The 22,544-nt window shown below is 38.4% G+C and overlaps 1 protein-coding gene across 3 annotated transcripts; it reads right to left on the reverse strand.

Moving 5' to 3' along the window:
- Positions 1-658: 658 nt before the first annotated feature.
- Positions 659-22,364, reverse strand: MCOLN2 (mucolipin TRP cation channel 2). Of its 3 annotated transcripts, none has more exons than XM_026690213.2 (14): positions 22,199-22,364; positions 16,943-17,105; positions 13,774-13,947; positions 12,937-13,090; positions 11,112-11,199; positions 10,938-11,034; positions 9,718-9,817; positions 8,993-9,108; positions 7,547-7,696; positions 7,312-7,413; positions 7,100-7,222; positions 5,424-5,630; positions 4,053-4,168; positions 659-1,037 (listed from the first exon to the last, which is right to left on the reverse strand). In XM_026690213.2, the coding sequence occupies exons 2-14, from the start codon at positions 17,099-17,101 to the stop codon at positions 1,001-1,003; spliced, it is 1,623 nt and encodes a 540-aa protein (XP_026545998.1). In that variant the 5' UTR covers positions 17,102-17,105; positions 22,199-22,364; the 3' UTR covers positions 659-1,000. The 3 variants fall into 3 exon arrangements, with proteins under 3 accessions (XP_026545998.1, XP_087816684.1, XP_026545996.1); XM_087960558.1 differs by lacking the exon at positions 22,199-22,364 and adding an exon at positions 18,263-18,330; XM_026690211.2 differs by lacking the exon at positions 22,199-22,364 and adding an exon at positions 17,674-17,908.
- Positions 22,365-22,544: the final 180 nt, after the last annotated feature.

Raw genomic sequence — 22,544 nt, forward strand, 5'->3', positions numbered from 1 at the left:
AGAAAACATCCATAACAAAAACCAGATATTCTTCCTTTCTTTCCCCACAAAGATCCTGGCCAACTTCATTCACTAACTGGGATTTCTGATTGACTTAGAATGGCAATTTATTTTCTGCTATCAAAACAGCTATCCAATTTGCCAATTATGTCATAGGCATATATACTGGGCAGGCAAAATTCTTATTTGGCCATGAATATGTAGAAAATGATAGCAGTTGGTTCAAATTATTTTAAAGGTACTTCAACCTGAACCAAGACTAGTCAGGGTTCTCAAATAAACTTTCTTATCACATTGTCATAATTTATGGAGTAAGCTGTAGCTGTTACAAATCCTATGCATTAGCATATATATGCTTCAGTTATTCTAGAACAGGGGTGTCAAATGTGTGGTGTCACGGTGGCATCACATGATATAATGCAACCTTTTTCCCCTTCGCTAAACCGGGTGTGGGCATGACCAGGTGTGATGCATCTGGCCCACGGCCCGCAAGTTTGACAGCCCTGCTGTAGCAGTTTGACCAACCCTATGCTGTTTACTTAAGAACAAAGTTTCAGAATCTTCTGAGTTTAAAGTTGAGTTACACAGAACTGCAGCATCAGATTTCAATGGCTAATGGAGGGAACCAAGAATTACAATAGTGTATTCAAGAAGCTGGTCTCATTTAAATACTTTAATATATTTTTAATATAAAAATATTTAGAAAGCAAGTTACAATTGAAAAGTGTGTAACAATTACTTAAGATTGAGGAGCCCACTGCATGTTTCTTTTTAAGATCAGCTATTGCAATCAATTTATAAACTGTTCATCCAACACTTTTACAACAAATTTTGAGCTTCCCGTTGTTGACTGCAGAAAAACTGCTACTTCTTTTTCCTTGAACTACATTAAGGTCAATGAATTTGTGGAAAAGACTTGTGCACACATAGTGTTTCCAATACATTCAAGATGGCCAGCTTTCCAGCAGTTTGTTGACAATTTGGGCCATGCCAACTATCTTTAATTAATAAGTAGAAAGTTATCATCGCTTTTCCGTCTGTAGAAAGAAGAAATAGTTCATTATTTAAGATCAGCAAAGGGATAAAAAAATGTTGGAAGGAGGTATGAGAAAAGCTCAAACTTTATGATTTTATCTAAATTATTTAGAGAATGAAAGGTCTCTCCTAGGCCTTCAATTGAAATAGCAGATATTCCATAAGCTGTTTATCTTCACAGTAGATCACATCTATTCAAAATCAGGATCTGCTAACAAAATCATGACTTAAGACATTGCTCACTTCTACACAGCTGCCCAAATTTGACCTAAAATAGTCAGCTAACTCAAGTACTAAAAGTTATATAAATTGCAATAATAAAATATGATTGAATTGGAAGCAGTTACTGACAGAGCTTTTACAGGAATGGATGGGGAGAGCCATCTGCCCCAGTTGTTTTAATCTATATTCGTACAATCAGCAATTAGCTTGTCCCATGTCTAATTCTATTACCTGAAACCTTGTTTATTTCATCAACATTATCTAGTCATTTTCCTACATGCTCATACGCTGTCCTCAGAGTGTTTATAAAAGAAATTTACCTTCTTTAAATTTGTTAAAATAAAAATACTTTTCCCAGAGTAAAGAACTTGCAAACGTATATTTTGCTTTGTTGTCTGTTTCAATCACTTCATACCAAAGAATATCTGCTAATTTCAGATATCTTTGAAGTCTACATTATCCTATTTTTGCCTTGCCTTGCTCTGCTTTTTCTAACTCTCATTCTCTTCCATTTCAGCTTACTATCTCTTGGGGCCCATTTTCTCAAGCCAACCTTTTTCTGGCTAGGTTTCTATAGTCCTGCTCTTCTCTTCAACAACATAAAGGCTTGCTGACTTCAGCATTATGATTTCTTCAGCAGGCCAGCTTGCTTCTTCTATGAATCCTCTCAATGGTCACAAAAACAAGCTTGAACCTCTTTTCTTGTCATAATTGGATTGCACCTATTTGCATTATTTCCAATGTAATGACAGATTCTACATATAATCAGGAGCTGCAGTACAGGTTTTATGCAAGATTTGTTCATACTACTTATGCCTAAAATTTAATTCAAGGTGATGTGAGGCTGCTTTCCTTGTTATACTGACCATGACTAGGAATGAACTTGAGAATGTAGTTTTTGCTTACTTAATAGTTTGAAATAATTGTATGTAGAATTGTTTATTCAGACTCAGCCAGACTCTAGGTTTTATTGATATATATTGAATTCAAACTATTAAGTAAGCAAAAACTACATTCTCAAGTTCATTCCTAGTCATGGTCAGTATAACAAGGAAAGCAGCCTCACATCACCTTGAATTAAATTTTAGGCATAAGTAGTATGAACAAATCTTGCATAAAACCTGTACTGTAGCTCCTGATTATATGTAGAATCTGTCATTACATATATATATATAAAAATGCAAAAAGTATTTGAAATGTCACCATTCTGAAAAAGAGATTCTTGAGTGTTGAAAATTGATATACATGCTGTTTGACATACATCTTAATTTTAAATATTTGGGAATATAATTGTGATGTTTATAGAATTTACAGACAAACAATGCAATTCCCACGTCAGAATATAATTAAATCCTGTGCTTTCATTGCTAAACCACAATATGTTTTGTTTGTTATTAGCTTCGTGCATTTTGAAAATCTATCCATTATTATTTAGTTTTATGGGAACCAGGGTGCTAACCATGTTATTTTTTAAAATTCTTTATTAACATTGTACATAAACCCAGTTATGAGAAAGCTGTTACCTCTTTTTAGCTGGCTTCTGATGCCTCTCAATAAACTTATTAAGCAAAGATAGGTAATAAACTTCATCACAGAAAATAATTTGTTCCAGAATTAGAACAAACTTTTAATGTTTTTATTTACAGTATTAATTAATTTGGAAAAACAATCAATGATATAAAATTGTTTTATGCCATAATGGAAGCAAACTTAACTGCTCCTAAGAACAGAATTCTACCTCAAGAAAAAAGAATTATGATCCCTTCATTTCCTCAATTTCAAGTCATTTGCCAATGATTAATACAAAAAGGGAAAGAGGGCTTGTTCTATTCATGTTTCTAGCTGCGTTTCATCAGAGAGGCCACAATAAGGTACCGTATATACTCGAGTATAAGTCGACCCGAATATAAGCCGAGGGACCTAATTTTACACAAAAAAACTGGGAAAACTTATTGACTCGAGTATAAGCCGAGGGTGGGAAATGCAGCAGCTACTGGTAAATTTCAAAAATAAAAATAATTAATTTGGGAAACGATCTCACTATCATGAAATGTTTAATTGATTCACTAACCCAAAAGAAGAAGATGATGACAGCGGGAGGCAGGAGTCACTCTCTTCCCCTCCCTCGGAGGCCCCCTGAGTCAGGAGTCACTACCGCCGGCGCTGCCCCAGTCCCGCCGCCTCGGGAAGGGAAAGGCAAAGCGCTTTTGCCTTTCCCTTCCCGGCTGGGGCTATTGGGAGTCGCTGCCGCCGGAGCGCCCCAGTCCCGCCGCCTCGGGAAGGGAAAGGCAAAGCGCTTTTGCCTTTCCCTTCCCGGCTGGGGCTGTTGGGAGTCGCTGCCGCCGGAGCGGCCCCAGTCCCGCCGCCTCGGGAAGGGAAAGGCAAAGCGCTTTTGCCTTTCCCTTCCGGCTGGGGCTGTTGGGAGTCGCTGCCGCCGGAGCGGCCCCAGTCCCGCCGCTCGGGAAGGGAAAGGCAAAGCGCTTTTGCCTTTCCCTTCCGGCTGGGGCTGTTGGGAGTCGCTGCCGCCAGCGCGGCCCCAGTCCCGCCGCCTCGGGAAGGGAAAGGCAAAAAGCGCTTTGCCTTTCCCTTCCCGAGGCGGCGGGACTGGCTGCCCGGCGGCAGCGAGTCCACACCATTTTTTCAGAGGGAATCTGACTCGAGTATAAGCCGAGGGGGATTTTTTCAGCACAAAAAATGGGCTGAAAAACTCGGCTTATACTCGAGTATATACGGTAACTTAAGTATACAGTGCACAGGAAAAATACATAATGGAATCAGTGGAATAAAATACTGACCTCATACAGCAACAGAAGTTCGTGGATGTCCGCTGTCTTGGGCCATAATTTTCATTGTTGGATTCTTTTAGAAATTCATGAAGATCTGTAACTGGGATCCCAGTTTGTTGGTATTTCTGAAAATAGGTGTGTACAGAAAAATCTCTTAGGAAACAGTTTTACTCACGCTAACTTACTCTGTCTGGACTTCCCATTTCTTAACCTATTGTGGGAAAGGGGCATGATTTGTGAGAGCAGTTATCATTTAAGCAGAGATCTGCAGCCTCAAATATATTGGAAGGTTGAAATTAATGTTATTTATGCTGCTCACGAAGAGAGAAAAGTGCTTTTTTGTAAATCTTATCTTCTTATCCAATTCTGTTAGAGTACTTCATCTATTACACAAATATCCGTTCACTTCCTTGATAAGCATCATTCAATTTGCTTTCTGAATTAGTTTGTTCTTCCTGAAAGTGGCACTGCAGCGATACAGTTAACTTTCTAAATGTTGTATAAGGATGACTTCTTCTGCTTTTCCCGACATCTTCCAGTTTACTCTTCTACCCACTACAGCAGGGATCTTCAAACTTGGCAGCTTTAAGACTTGTGGACTTCAACTCCCAGAATTCCTCCTCCAGTCATGTTAGCTCAGGAATTCTGGGAGCTGAAGTCCACAAGTCTTAAACTTGCCAAGTTTGAAGACCCTTGCACTGCAGAGAAGCTACTATAGATTTGGTAATAACTTCAAGACTGAAAAATAAGAAACCCTAGGAAAAGGTTTCTAGCTTTCTAGTATGTGATTAACAGGCATATACACGGTACTAAAACATCCTTTAAAACAGGGTCCTCAATTCCTGGTCCATGGCCGTGGCCTGTTGGGACCTGGCCTGCATTAAGTGGTGGGTGAGCACGCACACAAAGCTACATGTTTGCAAGTGGCACACGCACACACAAAATCATGCTCTCTTCCTCCTACCATTGTCCGTCCATAGAGCTGGAAAGGTTGGAGACTGTTGCTTTAAAAAGCTACTGTATCCATTGAGTTTCTATGAATTTTCAAGCTCACGCGTAACGTTTTATGTCTTAATGTTTCTGTAAGTGAGCGCCAGACCACCTTCAAGAAGATCCCCATAGCCTGAAGTAGTACTCAACCAGAGGTGGTATTCAGCAGGTTCTGACCAGTTCTCCAGAACTGGTAATGGAAATTTTGAGTAGTTCGGAGAACCGGTGAATACCACCTCTGACTGGCCCCGGACCCATCTATTCTCTGCCTCCTCGCCGATTGGCTAGTTCTTCTTTTGTTGCCCTGCACAGGAGAACTGAGCAACGCCCACAGAACCAGTAGTGAAATTTTTTTAATCCCACCACTGTACTCAACACAGTATATTTTACCTTGATGGTGTCATAGGCATCTGTAATGAGGGCAATAAACAGGCTGAGTATCATATATATGAAGAGGCTAATGAAGGAATACAGGTATAATCGACTGAATAACCAGACAATGGTACTCTTCTGCTGGATCTGAGCAAATGTAGCAAACATGTCGTCGCCATTGACTAAAGAAAAGAGACATTCTGCTACCGTGTTCATATCTTCAAACTAAAAGTAGAGAGCACAGAACATAACCAACATCAGAAACAACTATGGTGGCATTTCAGAGTAGTTTTAGTCCAATCTTCTTTTAAAAAAACGACGACTAATAAACAGGGTACAATTCATTATTAAAACCCAGCACATTACTAAACCTGGATTGAACAAAAACAACAAAATATCTGCAGGAAAAAAAATATGTACATTTCAAAGAGTGAGCACAGGACTCGCATCTCACATAGAGCATCTTGTTCCAAATTGTATAAATGTGCTACAGTATTCCTCATAGGGTTTTTTTAAAAGCAAATTAAACACAAATCATAATTTTAAAAGCTGCATTCCATGCTAAGTCTCAATACAGTATCAATACTCTTTAGGTAACAGGTTTCATTGAAAGCACCATTAAGGATTGTCAACCTTGTGGTGGATAGAAGCTCCATATGAAATGTGGAGGAGACTGGAGTTTCGGGCAATAAAGTAAAATGGATAGGGCTGTCCTGCACTCAGAGAGCAGCATTTACCACAGTGGTGCTTAAAAGTTTGTCACCCACTTCCTAAGAGGCCTGTAGGGGGCGTGCATAAGCGCACCAATCATGCCTACTGTCCCTGTCCTATTGTTTTTTATTTTTCTTATAAGTATCTATCTCATGTATTCAAAACTATATTTATTCTTATACCTGTATCTTGTAAGCGATTGACAAATCAAATAAACACTAAAACAATACTAAATTTGTTGTATTGAATTTTCAATATTTCTGCCTAGATATGACATAAAATATGCTCTGTTCCTCACACGCCCAAAAGCTAGAAAAACAGAACCTGATCAACAGTCAAAGCATTATTATTTTTTTCTCCCATTTATTTATTGAGGAAATGAGCCAAAGATACAGATTTATGTGTGGCAAAAGTATCTGAACCTTGAGGTTTATTAAATGTCTATAGAGATTCTCAGTAATCCAGGTCATGATTTCTCACTTAAGATAAATTTGGGGATCAATTGTGGTTGTAAGTTGAGGACTACCTGTATTTTAGGATTTACCCTGCCAATTTGTTGGCAAATTCAACTGAGTTTTTTTCTAGAGCCTTGAACTAGCAAGACAGGAACCTAAGCTCTTTCGTATTATTTAATATTAGTTTAGGGAAGAAGCTTTGTCTCTCTAAAGCTAACTAGCATTAGACAATGCTGCCCCCTAGCAATAAACTTGTGTAAGAGAAATCACATTTATCAACTTTCAAGTCACCCATAAATGAAGTCAATAGTTGCATTTAATTCCTTCACCAGTGAAGCCTGGAGTACCACATGGTCTCTTTCTTTAGACATAAAAGATCCTTTAGCAATTAGAACTATGAATTGAACTATGAATAACTCAACTAATGTATAGCACAGAGGACACCCATTTGCCTCTATTTGGGTGCAATAGTCTTTTATAATATTCCTTAATTGTTTATAAAGAATACATTCCAGATCACCTACATACCTTTTCATGATATGGTCCTAGAACAATCCAGCCACAGAAAGTGTATCCAAGGTATATCATCCCAGCACAACAGCAGAATCTGAGAACTTTGGGTAATGATGCTTGCATTGTTAAAATGAGTACCTAGAAAATTGGGAAAGTCCATCAGATACCATGTGGTGGTGGTGGTGGAGAACCCACTCAGTTTCTGGCACTTTGCTATTTGAGCTTACATTGTAGGTTTGGAAGTAGCCCAAATATCGAATGACTCCAACCCAAACAAATAGTGTGGACGTTCCAAGAAAAATGCTACAAACATCATAGCTTGTAAGATTCTGAAAAAAGAAGAAAAAGGTTAACCACTGAAAGAGGAAGAGCTGCTTCCTCTTCAGATCTCAACCAACGTTTTAGAGGTTAAAATTCTTTCAGCTATCACAAGCCAAAAGTAACTGAAGCCTTAAGGATTACCTTTGCTTTTATTTCCATCTTCATTACAGAGCCAATGATAGTCATCACGTCACTGATGATCACCAGAACATACCATCCATTTATGAATTCTAAACGATCTGCCCTGCATACATGGTGCTCGTACTTCTCCAGGAAAAAATTCACAAACCTCTGGTTTAAAGATTAACACAAGAAGAAAAAACTGCTTCAAAACAAGAATGATTTACTAATTAACATCATGCCACTACTATGGTAATGCCACCATGTGATCATCATAGGAACTGCATTAAGATAAGGAATCTGTAGTTTAGCTATTGCTGACCTACAATCCCAGTATCACTTACCACTGACTATCTTATAGGAACGACATTTTGGAAACAATTTCATCCATCTCTACTGTATACACACACTATAGAAGACAGTTACTGGCTAACTTTTAAGATCTCATTCTTTTTAAAATTCTGCTTATTCCTGCTATGCATTGTCAACATTCAGCCTTTGGTTGGAGAGAAACTTTTTAATAACACTCATTTCTGTTCAATATTTTACATGTTTGCCGCATTCCAAATGAATTTTATTTACAGTTCACAGAACCAGCCAGGGTTCCTAAGGATGTCTCAACCATTAATGTGTGGCATGCACAGCACACAAACAAAATAATCAAACCACCTTATATCACTTTCTGTGAACAAGTCTTGAAATAACATATTTATTCAATTTCCAGTTTTCTTAATCAATTTGACTTGGATGACAGAGTGTAGAAAGAAAAAAAGACCAATATTTAAAAGCCCCAAATGGTAATATTATATCAACATGAAATTTCTTTAATTCTTCTAATTAATTAATAATACTTGTTTTATTTTCTATTAGGCCATATCAGAATATAAAATATAGAACGCAAATATGGCCATATGTTAGAAAATAGCATAAAAGATAAGAATAAAAGAAAACACAAATTATATTTCTATGTCAACCCTACAATTTACCCCTTTCAGATTCACATATGCAATTTTCAATTATACCATATGTTCAGATAAAAGGGATGTATTATGTATAATTTTTGGATTTTGATGCACACAGAATGTATTATTTTAATTTAAGGATCCCAATAGGTCATTTGACTAATATGGAGTAAAGATATTGATGTGCCTGCTTCTTATACAGTTGAAAATTAAATATGTTCTATGCCCTCTATTTCTGGGATTCTACCTTGTGATTAATTAAAGGGACTTAAATCACACAAATAACATGCCTGAATATAATTGGAAGTTCTAATAATCAGCAGCTGTTAATTGCAAGAACATTTGGAATATGAATTTCCCATCTTTAAAAACATATCCCACTATTAGTTTCAGTCTTAAATTGGACTTCTGATCAAACTATATGACAAATATTTTAAGAACAATTCTTGCTTTCTGTTATTTTGGAAAAAAGAAATGCATGAATAGACATGAGGCATACACTTACTTTTTGCAATTTTAGAGCAAGAATAATAGATCGTGTGCAGAGAATCAAGGAAGCAAAACAGCTCACTATAACAAGCCCATCAAAAACCAAGATATATTGTGTGTTCTTCTGAACTACTAAAAGGAATATAAAAACAAATAACTTAAAGATACAGGAAATACAGGTATTTCCAAGCCAGTCACTACAGAGGTGATAACTTAATTGCAGTAAGTCAATTCCCTTTAAGTATAGTCCTGAAGCATGAAGAAACAGAAAAACCTTCATTGTTCTACAGACCCTTTCAAAATATAATTCTCTAGCCACAGTACTTGTGAAGAATGCTTGCATAATTGTCCATATATACATTTTCTGTGTTAAATTGCAATAATAGCTTAGCTTAGTTTTTATGGTTTTGAGCTTCTTTGTTCAGTATTTTATTACATCTTAATATGAAAGGAAAATTTTGATGGCTATTTTAGACATCCATTTCTCTTAGCTGAATTTAAAAAAGTTAAATCCAAGGTAACTTTCATTTCAGAATAATGATATTAAAAGATAAACACTGCTCCTCCACGTAGCTAGTTATATAAGTGTATATCTATTTGCTCAGAAAATATGACCCAATCAAATTTTCTGCATTGTTGACAATGCTTAAGCCATCGATGCCACAGTCTCTATACAAAATGGTGCTATACCTAAAAAAAAGGAGGCTTCCATTTTCTTACTCAAGTATTCATGATACTTACAAGAGCCAGATATATTCCACTCTTTACATTCTTGAATGTCAGCGTCAGTATCAAAATATATTTTTATTTTACCACTGTGAGCCATATTGTTAAAAGTAATCTGTCAAGAAAAAAAGTGTTTTTTCCAGGGTTAAGAGACAGTGATTGAACCAAGGTCATTCATCGGCTTTATGCCCAAGACAGGACTAGAACATAGTCTTCCAGCTTCTAGGCTGGTGCCTTAACCACTACACCAAACTGGATTTGTATATAGAGCATCCTATATAAGTTTTTTTTAAAAAAAAAGCTACAAGTCTCTAAGTCTATTCATAGGTATCAAAGCAGTAATTCTCCAGAAAGTAGCTTGGCAATGTAGTGTATGCATCTGGTACTATCACTAAAAGGTAGCAATTTACAGTACCTGGTTTGCCTCAACCATTTAAATTTATTTCAATTTCATCCTGAAGACTAAAACATCCAGCAGCTTACTTTATTCAATCCACTGAAGAACAAAGCTGTGTAAGTGCATTATAGAAGCGACTAAAGAAATTGAGCAACCTGATATCTCAGTATGGGAAGCTGCTTAAAACAATAATCACTGCTAATTTTCCCATGACAAATATTTATGGAATATTACATATAGACGCAATATATATCTCCTTTGGTTGGTAAACAAAGCTTCTTCATATGTCAGTGTATTGCCCACTACAGTGTATTAAGCTAATGTACAAGAGATGCATAATACAGGTAGTCCTCAAGTTACGATGGTAATGGAGTCTGTCCATCTTGGCTATAATTTGTGATGGTTCTGAAAAAGGTCAATTATGTGACTGACCTGCTTTTATGAACTTTTTTACAGTGGTTGCTAAGCAAACAAAGGGTTCACTATGGGTGTGATTTTGCCAAAAACTGGAAGTAAATGCCCGTTTTCAGCAAAAATGTCATAAAATGCAGTCATGTGGTCACGGGATGCTCCAAATGGCTGTAAATGCAGCCCCGTTGCAGAGAACCCAAATTTCATTCATGTGACTACTGTGGGAGTGGGGCTGACTCCCAGAACTTTCAATCTAGGTTTTAAGTACCCCTATGGTAGATCCATTGACACTTCAGACAATGATTAAGTGATCGCTCATAAATCTAGGATAACCTGTATTAAGCTAATGTATAAGAGTTGCCAGCATAAAAAGTGATTGAAGAGTAAAATATATTTTCTATGGGTGAAATAATAAAAAATTGCTCACAGTATTTTCAAATTTGTAACAGTCAGGCAGTTCACGAGTATGAATAGTCTGCAGATCAATGCCTTTTAGTTTAAAATAAATTTCAACCTGTATGAGCCTGGAGAAAGAGAAACCATTACAACATTTTCTTTTTTCTAAGGAAACAGAAACTGGGCTTTAAAAACCGCATGTTACCTATAGAACTCAAGGTTGAAAAATGTTGAATTCTTTAAGTCACTTATTTCCTTAGTGGACAGATCCTGAGGTTTCAAATGAATGCATTCTGGAAGAAGGAAGCAAAATATATACTTAAATACCACAAATACATGGCATGGGCTTGAGAAATCAAAAGATGTGATCATTGTAATGACATGGTTTCAAAGTAAGCATAGATTATGCAAAAAAATCATTATTATCACCATCTTCTGTTTTATACAAGAAACACAGTTCCAAGTTATAATTTTATATTCTGTAATTCCTGTTTGGTATAAGCCGTATCTAAATAATAAAACCAAGAGTGGCAGATAGATGAATAAACAGGTCATACAGCTTATGTGAAACCTACACAAATAAGCTATCTGGGTACCCACCCAAAACCCCTCTTCCAATCAATCCATCGATATACAGGTAGTCCTTCTTTACCAACCACGATGGATATTGACAACTCAATCATTAAGCAAAGAGGTTGCTTAGTGAAACTGCAACAGTGCTTATGACCTTACTTCAGCTTTCCTATGGTTGTAAAGTTACCTTTTTGGCATTATCCTAACTGTGAGCAGTTGCTAAATGAAGACTACTTCTTGTACAGATTGACACAATATATAAAGAACCTCAATACAGTCAAAAGGCATAGGCTACACTAGACAACCCCCTTACAATTCAAAGAGTAAAGTGTTCATGACCTACCCATAAACTTTCTGCTCTTTCTTCTGACTGCTATGAGAAATATAAGCTCTCATTTTATCAAAATCTGGAAATTAAAATGATCTGTTCTGGAACAAGGAAAGATCCCAAAACAGGAACAGTCAATGAACATGCCACAAGTAGACTCCTATGTCCACAACTGATCTGGCAAATAGTTAAATCAGAGAGCTGCAAATTTCCTCCTGATTTTCCAAAGAAAACTAATCCAAACAGGTGAGATAAATTATCATCAACCTATCTCCACACTCAAGAAAAAGAATAATATAAAAATGTGCCCTCTAACTGCCTAAATATTTCCCATGTTCACTTTTAAGCAAGCTTGAACTGTGAATTTAACTGTGGTTAAATTTCCTGTTCAGTTCTCAAATAAATTACCCTAGTTCCTCAATTCAGATAAACAGAAATTGGGGGTTAATTTATATTTCCGTATTTCACCAAGGCATAGTATAACAGGAGTGAAAAGGCATTTCTTTCCTGGCAAAAAAGCTTGGTTCACATCCCAGTTTGTTAAGTTAAAAAACAACTGTCCGATGGCACAGATCAAACTAACCAAGCTTTAAGGAAAAAGACTTTCAGATCAGCAATTCAAGCATGGCTTGGAAAGTTAATGTCTGGTTTGTCACCTGCCCACACACATTTTTTTTTTAACACAGAGCCTTTTACCTCTTAATTAGAGACTTTAATGAGAAGCAAAAATAAACTAGGAATTATGAAATCATCACCAGAAACCTAAGTTAGAAACCTAAGAAAAATGCTTTATTTCAAACTGTGTAATAGTTTCCTAAAGCAAATGGTGACATAATAATGCACATAGAACATCATGTCAAAATATGAACTATGTTATAACTTGTGATGTGTTAAACTAGTTTTGTGGCATCCTCAGAGCAAAGCTCTTGCTTTATTTACAGACAAAGGGGACTTTGGTCAGCCAAGGCAAATGCTTATATCTTTTGTAACATTCTACTAACACAAGAGAGATGAGTACTGTATAGGCAAACCTGAAATCAGAGACTAACTATAAGGTTTGCCCCCAAGTTTTGAAAAACATACAAATATCAAATGGACAGCTGCAGTTACAGTGCTGATTCCAAAGTACCTGTTTCAATAGTACTGTCTATGAGCAAAGTATCATTAGAAGGAAGCATTGTGCTTTTCTTATATTGTTGCTTACATATGTGTAAGCCAGCCATGTCATCTTCATCTTGCTCATAACCGAGTGTGCCCAGTGATATATTCTTCAGCTGTTGGTACTAGATGCAAAAAGAAGAAGAAATACTCTTTTTTGGTAGCCTCAACTAGGATTATAAGACATTCAAAAACACAGAGATTTAAACAAGAAGCTTGAAATTAGCTTTGAAAACATTTCATTTATTGTCAAAATAAACTTGAAGAACCTGTTAATAGAAAGTTATTGTATTAATTGCACTGTTTGGTATTCATTACCTCTTTTGCCCAGTTACACATTTACTTAGAAAGAAATCTATGAATTTTAAAAACTTCCTTTTGGAAAAGAATACCATGAAGTGTAACAAAAGAATGCCAAGTTTTTAAAGAATTCAATTGTTATTTCCCTGTGGCAAAGGAGTTGGACTGTAACTACAGCTTTAGCAAGGGTGACCAAGATCTAGCGTATTATTTGGGCAAGCACATTAATTTACAATTTTCACTTGTAAAGAAGTAGGTGTTGGGTTAGATTTTTAGGACATACTAAAGGCATAATCCCAGAGATTTTATATCTCTGCACTGAATCTCAGATTCAGGTTGGGATTCAGTAGAAACATGAAGTTGGACAGGCTTTGAATCAAATAAATCCCACATTCTCAGTTCTCACATTCAGTTGTCCCTTGGATTGACCATATTAGTGTTTCCATTTCTAGTCAGATTCATGCACATTTTTCACTCATATACTCAGATACCAAAGGTAGACATTTACCTGAGTAATCGCAAAAAAGATGCTATCGTAGACATCTTGCTGTGTGTAGACACTGCAACTGTAGTCATCTTCATCAACCCCAGAGTAGTTTTTCAGAAACAGGTGCTTAAAAGCTATAGTATTCTCCTCTTTAAAAGAAACCACCAACTGGTTACTCAAACCAAAAAGGATGAGCTTTCAGAGAAGAAAAAGAGAGGAAGAGGTGAATTGTTTTATGTAACACATCCTAAATCAGGGGGCAGGTACTTCTCGATATGAGCCCCCTAGCTTGCTAAATCATGGTTTAATACAGGCAATGTGTAAGCCCCCAACGTTCCATTTGTGTGTTCCAAAGAACTTTGCAGAACAGGCTACACTGAACCTTTTGAACCTTTTTGTTGTTGTTGAGAGATTACAGGTGTCCAAAATCTAAATATTTAAGTGGCAAACTTTCCATTTTTCAGGGTGCCTTAAGCATTCTGCGTTTAAACCCTATCTCCAAAGTCCATCCAAAAACATTTGATTCCCCTCAATAGGGAAGAAAGGCAGAATGCCCCCCTCCCAGAGTTTGCCAGCCCCTAATTTAGCAGATGGAAAGATACAAATTTCTCCTCCATCATTTTAATCCTCATCTCCTTATATGTGACTTGTTTCCAATGTATTATTCTGGTTAGGGAAATCACTTTAAACCAGGTTTTGAAATGGAATTTAATAAAAAGCTATAATTACTTAAATATGAAATACTTTAAAAAACTTTTGATTTTTAACTTTAGCAATGGAGTGTGTTTAAAAACCAACCAACAAATTGAAATTCAGCAATATCTTAAGCATCACAGATTGTCCTTTCCCCTTTAAACCAGGAGTCACATTTTGATTAAGCTTTTAAATGACTGAAGATTATAAAATCACATGGCAAGGATGTCTGAATTTGGCGTATTTTTCAATGCCTAGATGAAAAACCAATCAGGAGCCAGCTTTCTTGGACTCCTGTGACACGGACCAATTAGAGATTAACTTGCCAGGTTCAAATACCCAGAACCCACTCAAGTCCCTTTCAGTTGTCTGGGAGCTGCTGAGTGGCATGCTACAAAGCAGCTTACTTTGTCTGTGAAGATGCCAGATACAACTAGCAGCAAAGCATACACCATACACCATAAAACAAGGCCACAGATATTAATCCTGAAAACTCATCATTACTTGATTTCTTAAATTGTTGTTTCTCACTCCATATCGTATTTAAAAGTATTTTTAATTAAAGTTTCAAAATATGAAGGAAAAAAATAAGAAATACTTTCTTTGTTTTTGGACCCTGATTAGTGAGAAACTAGATCCACTTATCTATAAAAAAATCTTTTCAGTTCACCTTCTCATTTATCCTCACCATCCAAATCCAAATAGATGTTCACATGGAGGTAGAAAGCAGCCCTACAAGCCTGTTACCTACAAAATATGTGGGAAGAGCCACTTACTGAACTCTAAGTCAAAATGGCTAAAAAAAAAAAAATATTGACTACCAACTATAGAACTGGCATTTCCAAAACATATGGAGGGCACCAGGTTGGGGAAGGCTGTTTAATCATTACCACATCAGATACTTGGTATTTCTAGCCTTACATTGTAATGAGCTCTATAAGATTTTGGAAGAAAGCCTTTCTAAGCAGGATGCCAAAGATTCTTTTCACATACCTTAGTCAACATGCAAAGCGTATGTAGTATGCCACTGAACAAAAACACCCATTTAATTTCCTAAATAAACTGAAGGACACTCATTAATTTACATTATATGGAGGAGGCATTTCTTTTTCTCAACTTCAGATCCCTTCCAAGTTTTTATAAATGAAAACAAAATGGTTGCGCAACCTCAGTCTTCACACTCAAGGAATATCAGAAATAAACATTTAGAATAGCAGGTAAATAGTACAGGGGTTGTTCAACACATAGAGAAAACACTTACCTTTACACACTTTAACCTAGAAACCGAATGAGTTCCCAGTGTGATTGTACAAGTTTATACAATATCTCTGGCATCTACAATATTGTTTGCAAAGTGTAAAGATGTAAATGTAAAGAGGTGGTGCTTTTGCAAGCATTTGACAATGAATCTGTTCAATATTATAAGTAGTCCTCAACTTACGACCACAATTGAGCCCCAAATTTCTGTTGCTAAGTGGGTTTTGCCCCATTTTACAACTTCACTTTGTATCGCTGCAGTTGTCAGCTTTTGCAAAAGCTGATCACAGGAACCCCGGGATACTGCAACCATCATAGCAATAACATTTAGACTTATATACTGCTTCATAGTGCTTTACAAGCCTCTCTAAGCGGTTTACAGAGTCATTATATTGCTCCCAACAACCTGAGTCCTCATTTTACGGAAGGATGGAAGCCTGAATCAACCTTGAGCCGGTGAGTCTCAAACTGCTGAACTGCTGGCAGCTGGCAGTCAGCAGAAGTAGCCTGCAGTACTGCATTCTAACCACTGCACCACCACGGCTCTTAACTGGTCATAAATATGAACCAGTTGCCAAGCGTCCAACTTTTGATCATGTGACCATGGGGATGTTGCAATGGTTGTAAAATGAAAAACTGTCATAAATAATTTTTTTCAGTGCTGTTGGAACTTTGAATGGTCACTAAGTAAACTGTTTTAAGTTGAAGACTACCTGTATTCAAGATGTTTTCAAGTTGGGACACTACTCCACTTCTCACACATGAGAGACAGAGACAGACAGAGAGAGAGAGAGGGAGGGAGGGAGGGAGAGAGAGAGAGAGAGAGAGAGATGGGGAAAAGAGTGAAAGACGAGTTCAGTCCATTAGAGAATATATTCCAAGTTTTCATGAGCGTTCAGAAGTTAATTGATGTACAAAGATCTAATACCTACACTAATAACAGGTCAGCCCTCCAATTAATTTTTTCCAGTGGCCCTTGATTAAAAGAATCATTTCCCTCACCTGAATTAATGGTTAATTTTGTAATTCTTATGACACAAGTTAATACACATGACAGGTCAAGTGGCCCAAGGCTTCAGAGTATGACAGTTTATTTATTTTTCTATGCACAATTGATCCAGTTCTCTATATTTAAGCTGAATAAAACTAGAAATAACAAATGTACTAGGAATTCATTCATTTGCCAATTTGTATATGTGAATCCCCAACAAAGTAACACAAGCATCTTTTAAAATGTTACCTGGGTAGTAACCATAACTATCTTCAGTATCTGAAGCCCCAGTTTCCATGGTATCTGACGTCTAGCTCTGTATTTTTCACACGGATTCATAAAGTAGAATTTTAAATCCTTCTTTAGTGATTCCTCTTCCATTAAATCTGAATCTGCTTGAGCCATCATATTCCTGCCATTCAAAAAACGAAGAAACAAACCCCACAGGTTGATTATTATTATTTTTTAAATTAAACATTTTGCACACAGACCTCCTGCTTTCATTTCAAAAGTTAACGAAACTATCGGAATAAGGGAAGGGAAATTACTATTTTTTTCAACAAAAGAAGTTTCTTGAATCACCCAGCCATAGCCTGTTTTACATGGTATTTTAAGCAGCACGGTTCCTGAACGCACTAACCAACGTTAAACATGAAATAAAAAACTGAACTAAGTAAGAGTATTCAGTTATCTAGATCTGTTTGGAAAAAGAATGTCCAGTTCTTAAAGGATTTTCAAGGTTCTTTGCTGTAACTTCAATTTACACATTACATTCCGAGAAGATAGCCTATTGCACTCATTGCCCTTAAACTCTCTCACACACACACTTCTGCAGGATTCAAAGTCCTGAGCCATGCATTTGGGAATGAAAACTAATTTCTCTCCCTCCCCGCCTCTTCTTACACTGAAAAATGCATAATATTCTCAATTCTGAAGGAAAGTTCCTCAAAGAAAGAGGGTTTTAGGATTATCCTACTTACAATTCTGTAACAAGTAACTTGGCCCCAACGTGCTGGTAAGGAGAATTCTCACAATAATCTTCCAACATGTCCATGTGAGCAATGGATCGTACAAATAATCTTTGTTTCCTTTAACCTTTTTGCTATATTTGGCCTAGTAACACTGCACAAACAGTAGAGCTGTAAAACGTGCCTCCGTTGAAGGAGCGATTGAAGGCAAAGGTCTCTGTGATTGTATATCAGCCGCCTATCTCCTGACTAAATGTATTACACCGCAACACTCACTACACTCTTCCAGGAAGCCCAAAACAAATAATTCTGTCTGAATTGCAAATGCCTCAAATGCACCTTGCAGAAACAACATGACCTGGGTACTCAAATGAGTTGGACATACAGAGCAATGGACAGCTTCTAAATAGGGTGCACTGGCCACAAGCAAGCTGCATCACTGGAGGCACAACGTAAAACCATTTTGAATTTTAGCTCCTGGATCTGTAGCTGTATACAATCTTAAGAAATGTTTTACATTCTGTGTTGGTCTTGCATGTGTTGCATAAAACAGCCACAAAAGCTCAAAAACCAGAGTCGATGTTAGGAGCTGGCAACTTACAACATAGAACATAAAATAATATTCGAATTCTAATGGAATTAGTTCTCTTCTACAGGGCCATGTTCGCTCTTCAGCTAGAGTGAAACTGGTTCCCTGTCCAATCCATGTTTGAGGATGTTGGTCAGCTGAAAGTAAAGTGGATATGTCAAATCTATCAGAGACTAAATAGAGATGTTTTAGTCTTTTTTAAGAAATAGAAGAACAGAAAATTAACTGATTTACAGTTGAATTTTGACAGATAATCTTAAGAAACTCTGGAGGCCATAAAATTGGGCAGAGTGCGTGCAACCTATGCAATAGTGAATTCTTGCCTGTGGCTGAACATGATCTGTGAGCACACCAAATTGTGGCTTAGTCAACAAATCTCAGTTAAATAAATCCATGATTAAGCATGACCCGAGAACTCAGCCAGCAAATTACTGTGTACTTCTTATTTGGCAAATCCACGTAAGAAACTGTTTCAGAACTTTCCATTCAAAACCTTTCAGACATGGTGAACAGATCTGAGTTTTAACCTTTGATAGCTATGATGCAGATTTACAGTATCACAACTGCAGTGGCTTTGACTAGTACAAGTTTCCTGTAGCATTTATTTATTTAAACCACATGGCTCCCAGGGGATTAGAACTTAAAAAACAGAACTAGCATACAAAATAAAAAAAAAACCAAGTACTGGTTAAAAATGGCAATGATAATTAAAATGACATACATCCAGGTTCTAAAAACATTTTATTTTCAATCAATAAAAGCCAAAACAAATAAATCCACCGGGAGGACTGGTTTAACCTCTCAGCCCAAGTACCTGAGGTAACATCCTGGTCTTTTAAGTCTTAAGAAGAGCCAGGAAGGTCAGGGCCATCAGCACCTCTGGGTTGATATTGTTTCATAGGGCAAACATTGCAACAGAGAGCTGACCTCTAGTTCCCACACAGTGACATTTCCTAATGGAAGAGATATGGAGCATGCCAACTCTGCTGGTTCTGGTGTGGCAAGCCTGTTTTTGCGACATTTTTGGCCTCCTTCTCACACACTGGTTGTATTAATGCTCACTTTACGTAGAACATTTCATAGATGCATACACAACATACTCGTTCCTTTGGGGGTTAAGCGCTATTTTGCAGACCACAGAACAGGAATAAGAAAACACAGGAAGTTGAAAGGTATGTGATGAGAGGAGAAATTGAAGCACAGCTAAAACTATGTTTATTTTACATGTGCCAGGCCTTCGGGATTCCACTGGTATAACAACCGGGTTGGTGATCACATGCACACACTCTGCATTTCAAAAAGGTTTTATACTTACCTTCTTCTGCAGTCCCTGTGAGTAAAATAGCGGAGGCGTGGCAAATCGCTTTGCTGCCCAAATCAGCTGTGCTCTCACAAAAGGGAATAAAGCACAGGGAAGAAGAGCTGGGGCGGGCCCACATGCACGTCGCAGCGAATTGGTTCACTGCCAGCTGATCTTTGGAGCAAGGAGTTCCTCCAAACCAGTAGAATCCACCCCTGGTTATAACCATAATTGAACCTGCAATTACGGTCATAAGTCACGGCAGTCATTAAGTGGGTCATAACATGATTGTATCTGGTTTCATTGCCTTTTTTGCAGCAGTTGTTAAACAAATGCCACAGTCGTAAAGTAAACCCATTGTTTGCCCTGGCAAATGGCCATAAATGCAGTCACATGACCATTGAGGGGGGTAGCTATCAGAACTCTGAATCCAGGTTGTAAGTACCTTTGTGGGGGATCCACCGTAGCTTCCAACGGTCACTAAGCGACCATTCGTAAGTTGCAGGCTACCTGCACCGCATTTATCTATTCCATTCTGAGTTTGCCAACCATCCTGGCTCCTGCTGGATCCATTTTACAGATTGGCCTTTGTTCTTTAACCTTTTCACTCCTCTCTTTTTCACAATCTCATCAACTCCATCCAACCACAACTTTCTCAGCCTCTTTCTTTCAACCCACTTACTGTTATTTGCAATCCAATCCTCATTTATTCTACCTGATCAAAGGTAGAGAAATAGAAGGATAACCTTGATAATTTCACCTTGATTCTGTCTGGTCTAAGAGGTAGCAAAGGGAAATACTAGCAGTTGTTTAAAGATTCAAACAACTATCCTTGCAATGTCAGTTTCCCGACCGGACATGCCCTGAAGGATTGATGTCATATTACCTCAACATACCTTCATACTGATCACTAACTTTCCTATTCAAATTGTACGCATCCAGCTTCCAATGGCTGGAGGGGTGGGGGCGGGCGGAAAAACAAGAGACGCCGTCGGAGACCCGTGAAGCATCCTCAGACGGGAGTGAGGGAAGAGACGCGCCTTGGAGGAGCGAGCTCCGGGAAGCTTTTCCAGCAAAGAGTGGGGCGAAGGGTCGAGGGTGCAAAGGCGAGAGGAGGGGGCGCAATGTCCCAAGAGCTGTGCATGGGGGACTTCTGAATAAGCATAAAACATTTTTTTTACTGGTTTTGGAAAAACCGAAGGAATTTTGAAGACCTACACTTCCCAGAGTTTAAGCAGATGTAACCCCCTACTGCCAAGGATCAAAGCCCCACTGAAATCACTAGGCATTGTTCCTGAGTTAAAGATTTCAAACTAATTTATTTACTTTAATAAAAAATTAAACCAGTTAGGAGCCACTTATCAATGGAATTCACAAAAAGACTCCCTTGTTGAAGTCTGGCTTAAAGATTGCAAAACAACCTTTCTACCCTGTTGAGAAATATCACAATCTATGCCTGGATTTCTGATAACTAGCCAGTCTTAGGTCATCTAAAGCAGCATGCTGCTATTTTTTTTTAAAGAATAAACCCTAAAAGTACTGTGCCATTGCCTTTGGGGGCTCTTTTGATTTGCTTCCAATGGACCAAAATTGCTGTCAAGTTAAATCTTGACAGAGGCATGTTCTCAGGGTGGCGGCTGCGTCTTAAAGTACAGATAGCCCTTGACTTACAAAAGTTCATTTGGTGACCGTTCAAAGTTGCAACGGCACTGAAAAAAGTGACTTATGATCATTTTTCACACTTATGACTGTTGCATCCCCACAGCCAAAATTCGACGCTTGACAGCTGACTCACATTTATAACGGTTGCAATGTCCCAGCGTCCCGCGATCCTCTTTTGCGACCTTCGGACAAGCAAAGCCAACGAGGAAGCCACCGTGTTAGTAGTTTAACCACAGCAGTGGCTCACTTAACAACGGTGGCAAGAAAGCTCATAATAAGGAGCACCACTCACTTAACAAATCTCTCTTAGCAACATGTTGGCCACTGAGGTCATAAGTCGAGGACTACCTGAATTGTACAGCCCTGTCCTGGAAAAAAAAAAACATGTACCTATTTATCAGAAGGCAAACCTCACCACTGACTTTTAAAAAAGAAATCCTTGGGGTTTTTTGTTGTGTGTGTGAAAAAACCAGGGTTTCTTTTTAGAGGTCATCTGTGAGATTTGCCTTCTGATGAATGGGTGCAAGACTCTTGATCCACGTGAAACTGCAAAAAGCTGCATCTGCTGGGAGGCCCGTGTGCCTGCTGCTCCCCTTTCTTCTTTAAATCTTGCACCCACGCACCTAGTCGCCTAAGGATTTCCTTTACCCCGGGACGACAGGGCCCCGAGCCTTGGCCTCCTCCTCCTTTGGCTCTAGGCGCTTCTGTTTACTCTGAGTAGGACGCGGGACCCATGAGGAGGAAGAGACCAAAGGAATTGGAGCAGAAGCTCCACCGGCCCTCACGTGGAACTGGAGCCGACACAGCAGCAGGCAAGCAGAAACCCGCCACGGGCCCACGCGGTTTCTCTCTGCGGCGCTCCTCCAGCAAAGGGGAAATTCAAGATTTACGCGCCCGGCCCGCCGCATTGCTGCAATCTTTCCAAAGGCAGCCGGACTCGGACTTAGACCCCGCGGCCCTGCTTTTAAAAGGGACAAAGGCCATACCTGCGCAGGCAGTCGCGGTCAAAAGCAGTAAGCAAGGCTTTAGGATTTGGAGCACCGCTTCTCGCCCCCCCCCCGCCTCTCCCTTCCCAGATCCGAAGCGGGTCCAACTGTTGCTGCAAGCGGCGCGCAGCGAAGATAACTTTAGCAGCTGCAGGGTGGTGACTGGTGACCCTCTGGCGGGAGCTCCGGCTTCCTCCGCCTCTTAAGGATCCTCCCTAGGAAAGGTTGGACTTTGGGTCCGATCCCCTCCACTTCCAAACCTTATCGAGCGGAGCGACTCCCCCCCCCCACCCCCCGTCTCTTGCTATCAAAGCAATGTAGATCGGAACGCGAAAAGTGGAATTTT

The sequence above is a fragment of the Notechis scutatus genome, chromosome 3, assembly GCF_049901735.1.
Source record: "Notechis scutatus isolate UNSWTSFEM ecotype Mainland chromosome 3, rNotScu1.2, whole genome shotgun sequence".
Taxonomy (NCBI): Eukaryota; Metazoa; Chordata; class Lepidosauria; order Squamata; family Elapidae; genus Notechis; species Notechis scutatus.

Coding starts and splice junctions, on each gene's coding strand:
- MCOLN2 (XM_026690211.2), bottom strand. CDS start 17,747: ATGGACATGTTGGAAGATTATTGTGAGAATTCTCCTTACCAGCACGTT. Junction 17,106..17,673: donor AAGTTACTTGTTACAGAATT/GTAAGTAGGATA, acceptor TTTGAATGGCAG/GAATATGATGGCTCAAGCAG. Junction 7,414..7,546: donor AGATGGAAATAAAAGCAAAG/GTAATCCTTAAG, acceptor TTCTTTTTTCAG/AATCTTACAAGCTATGATGT.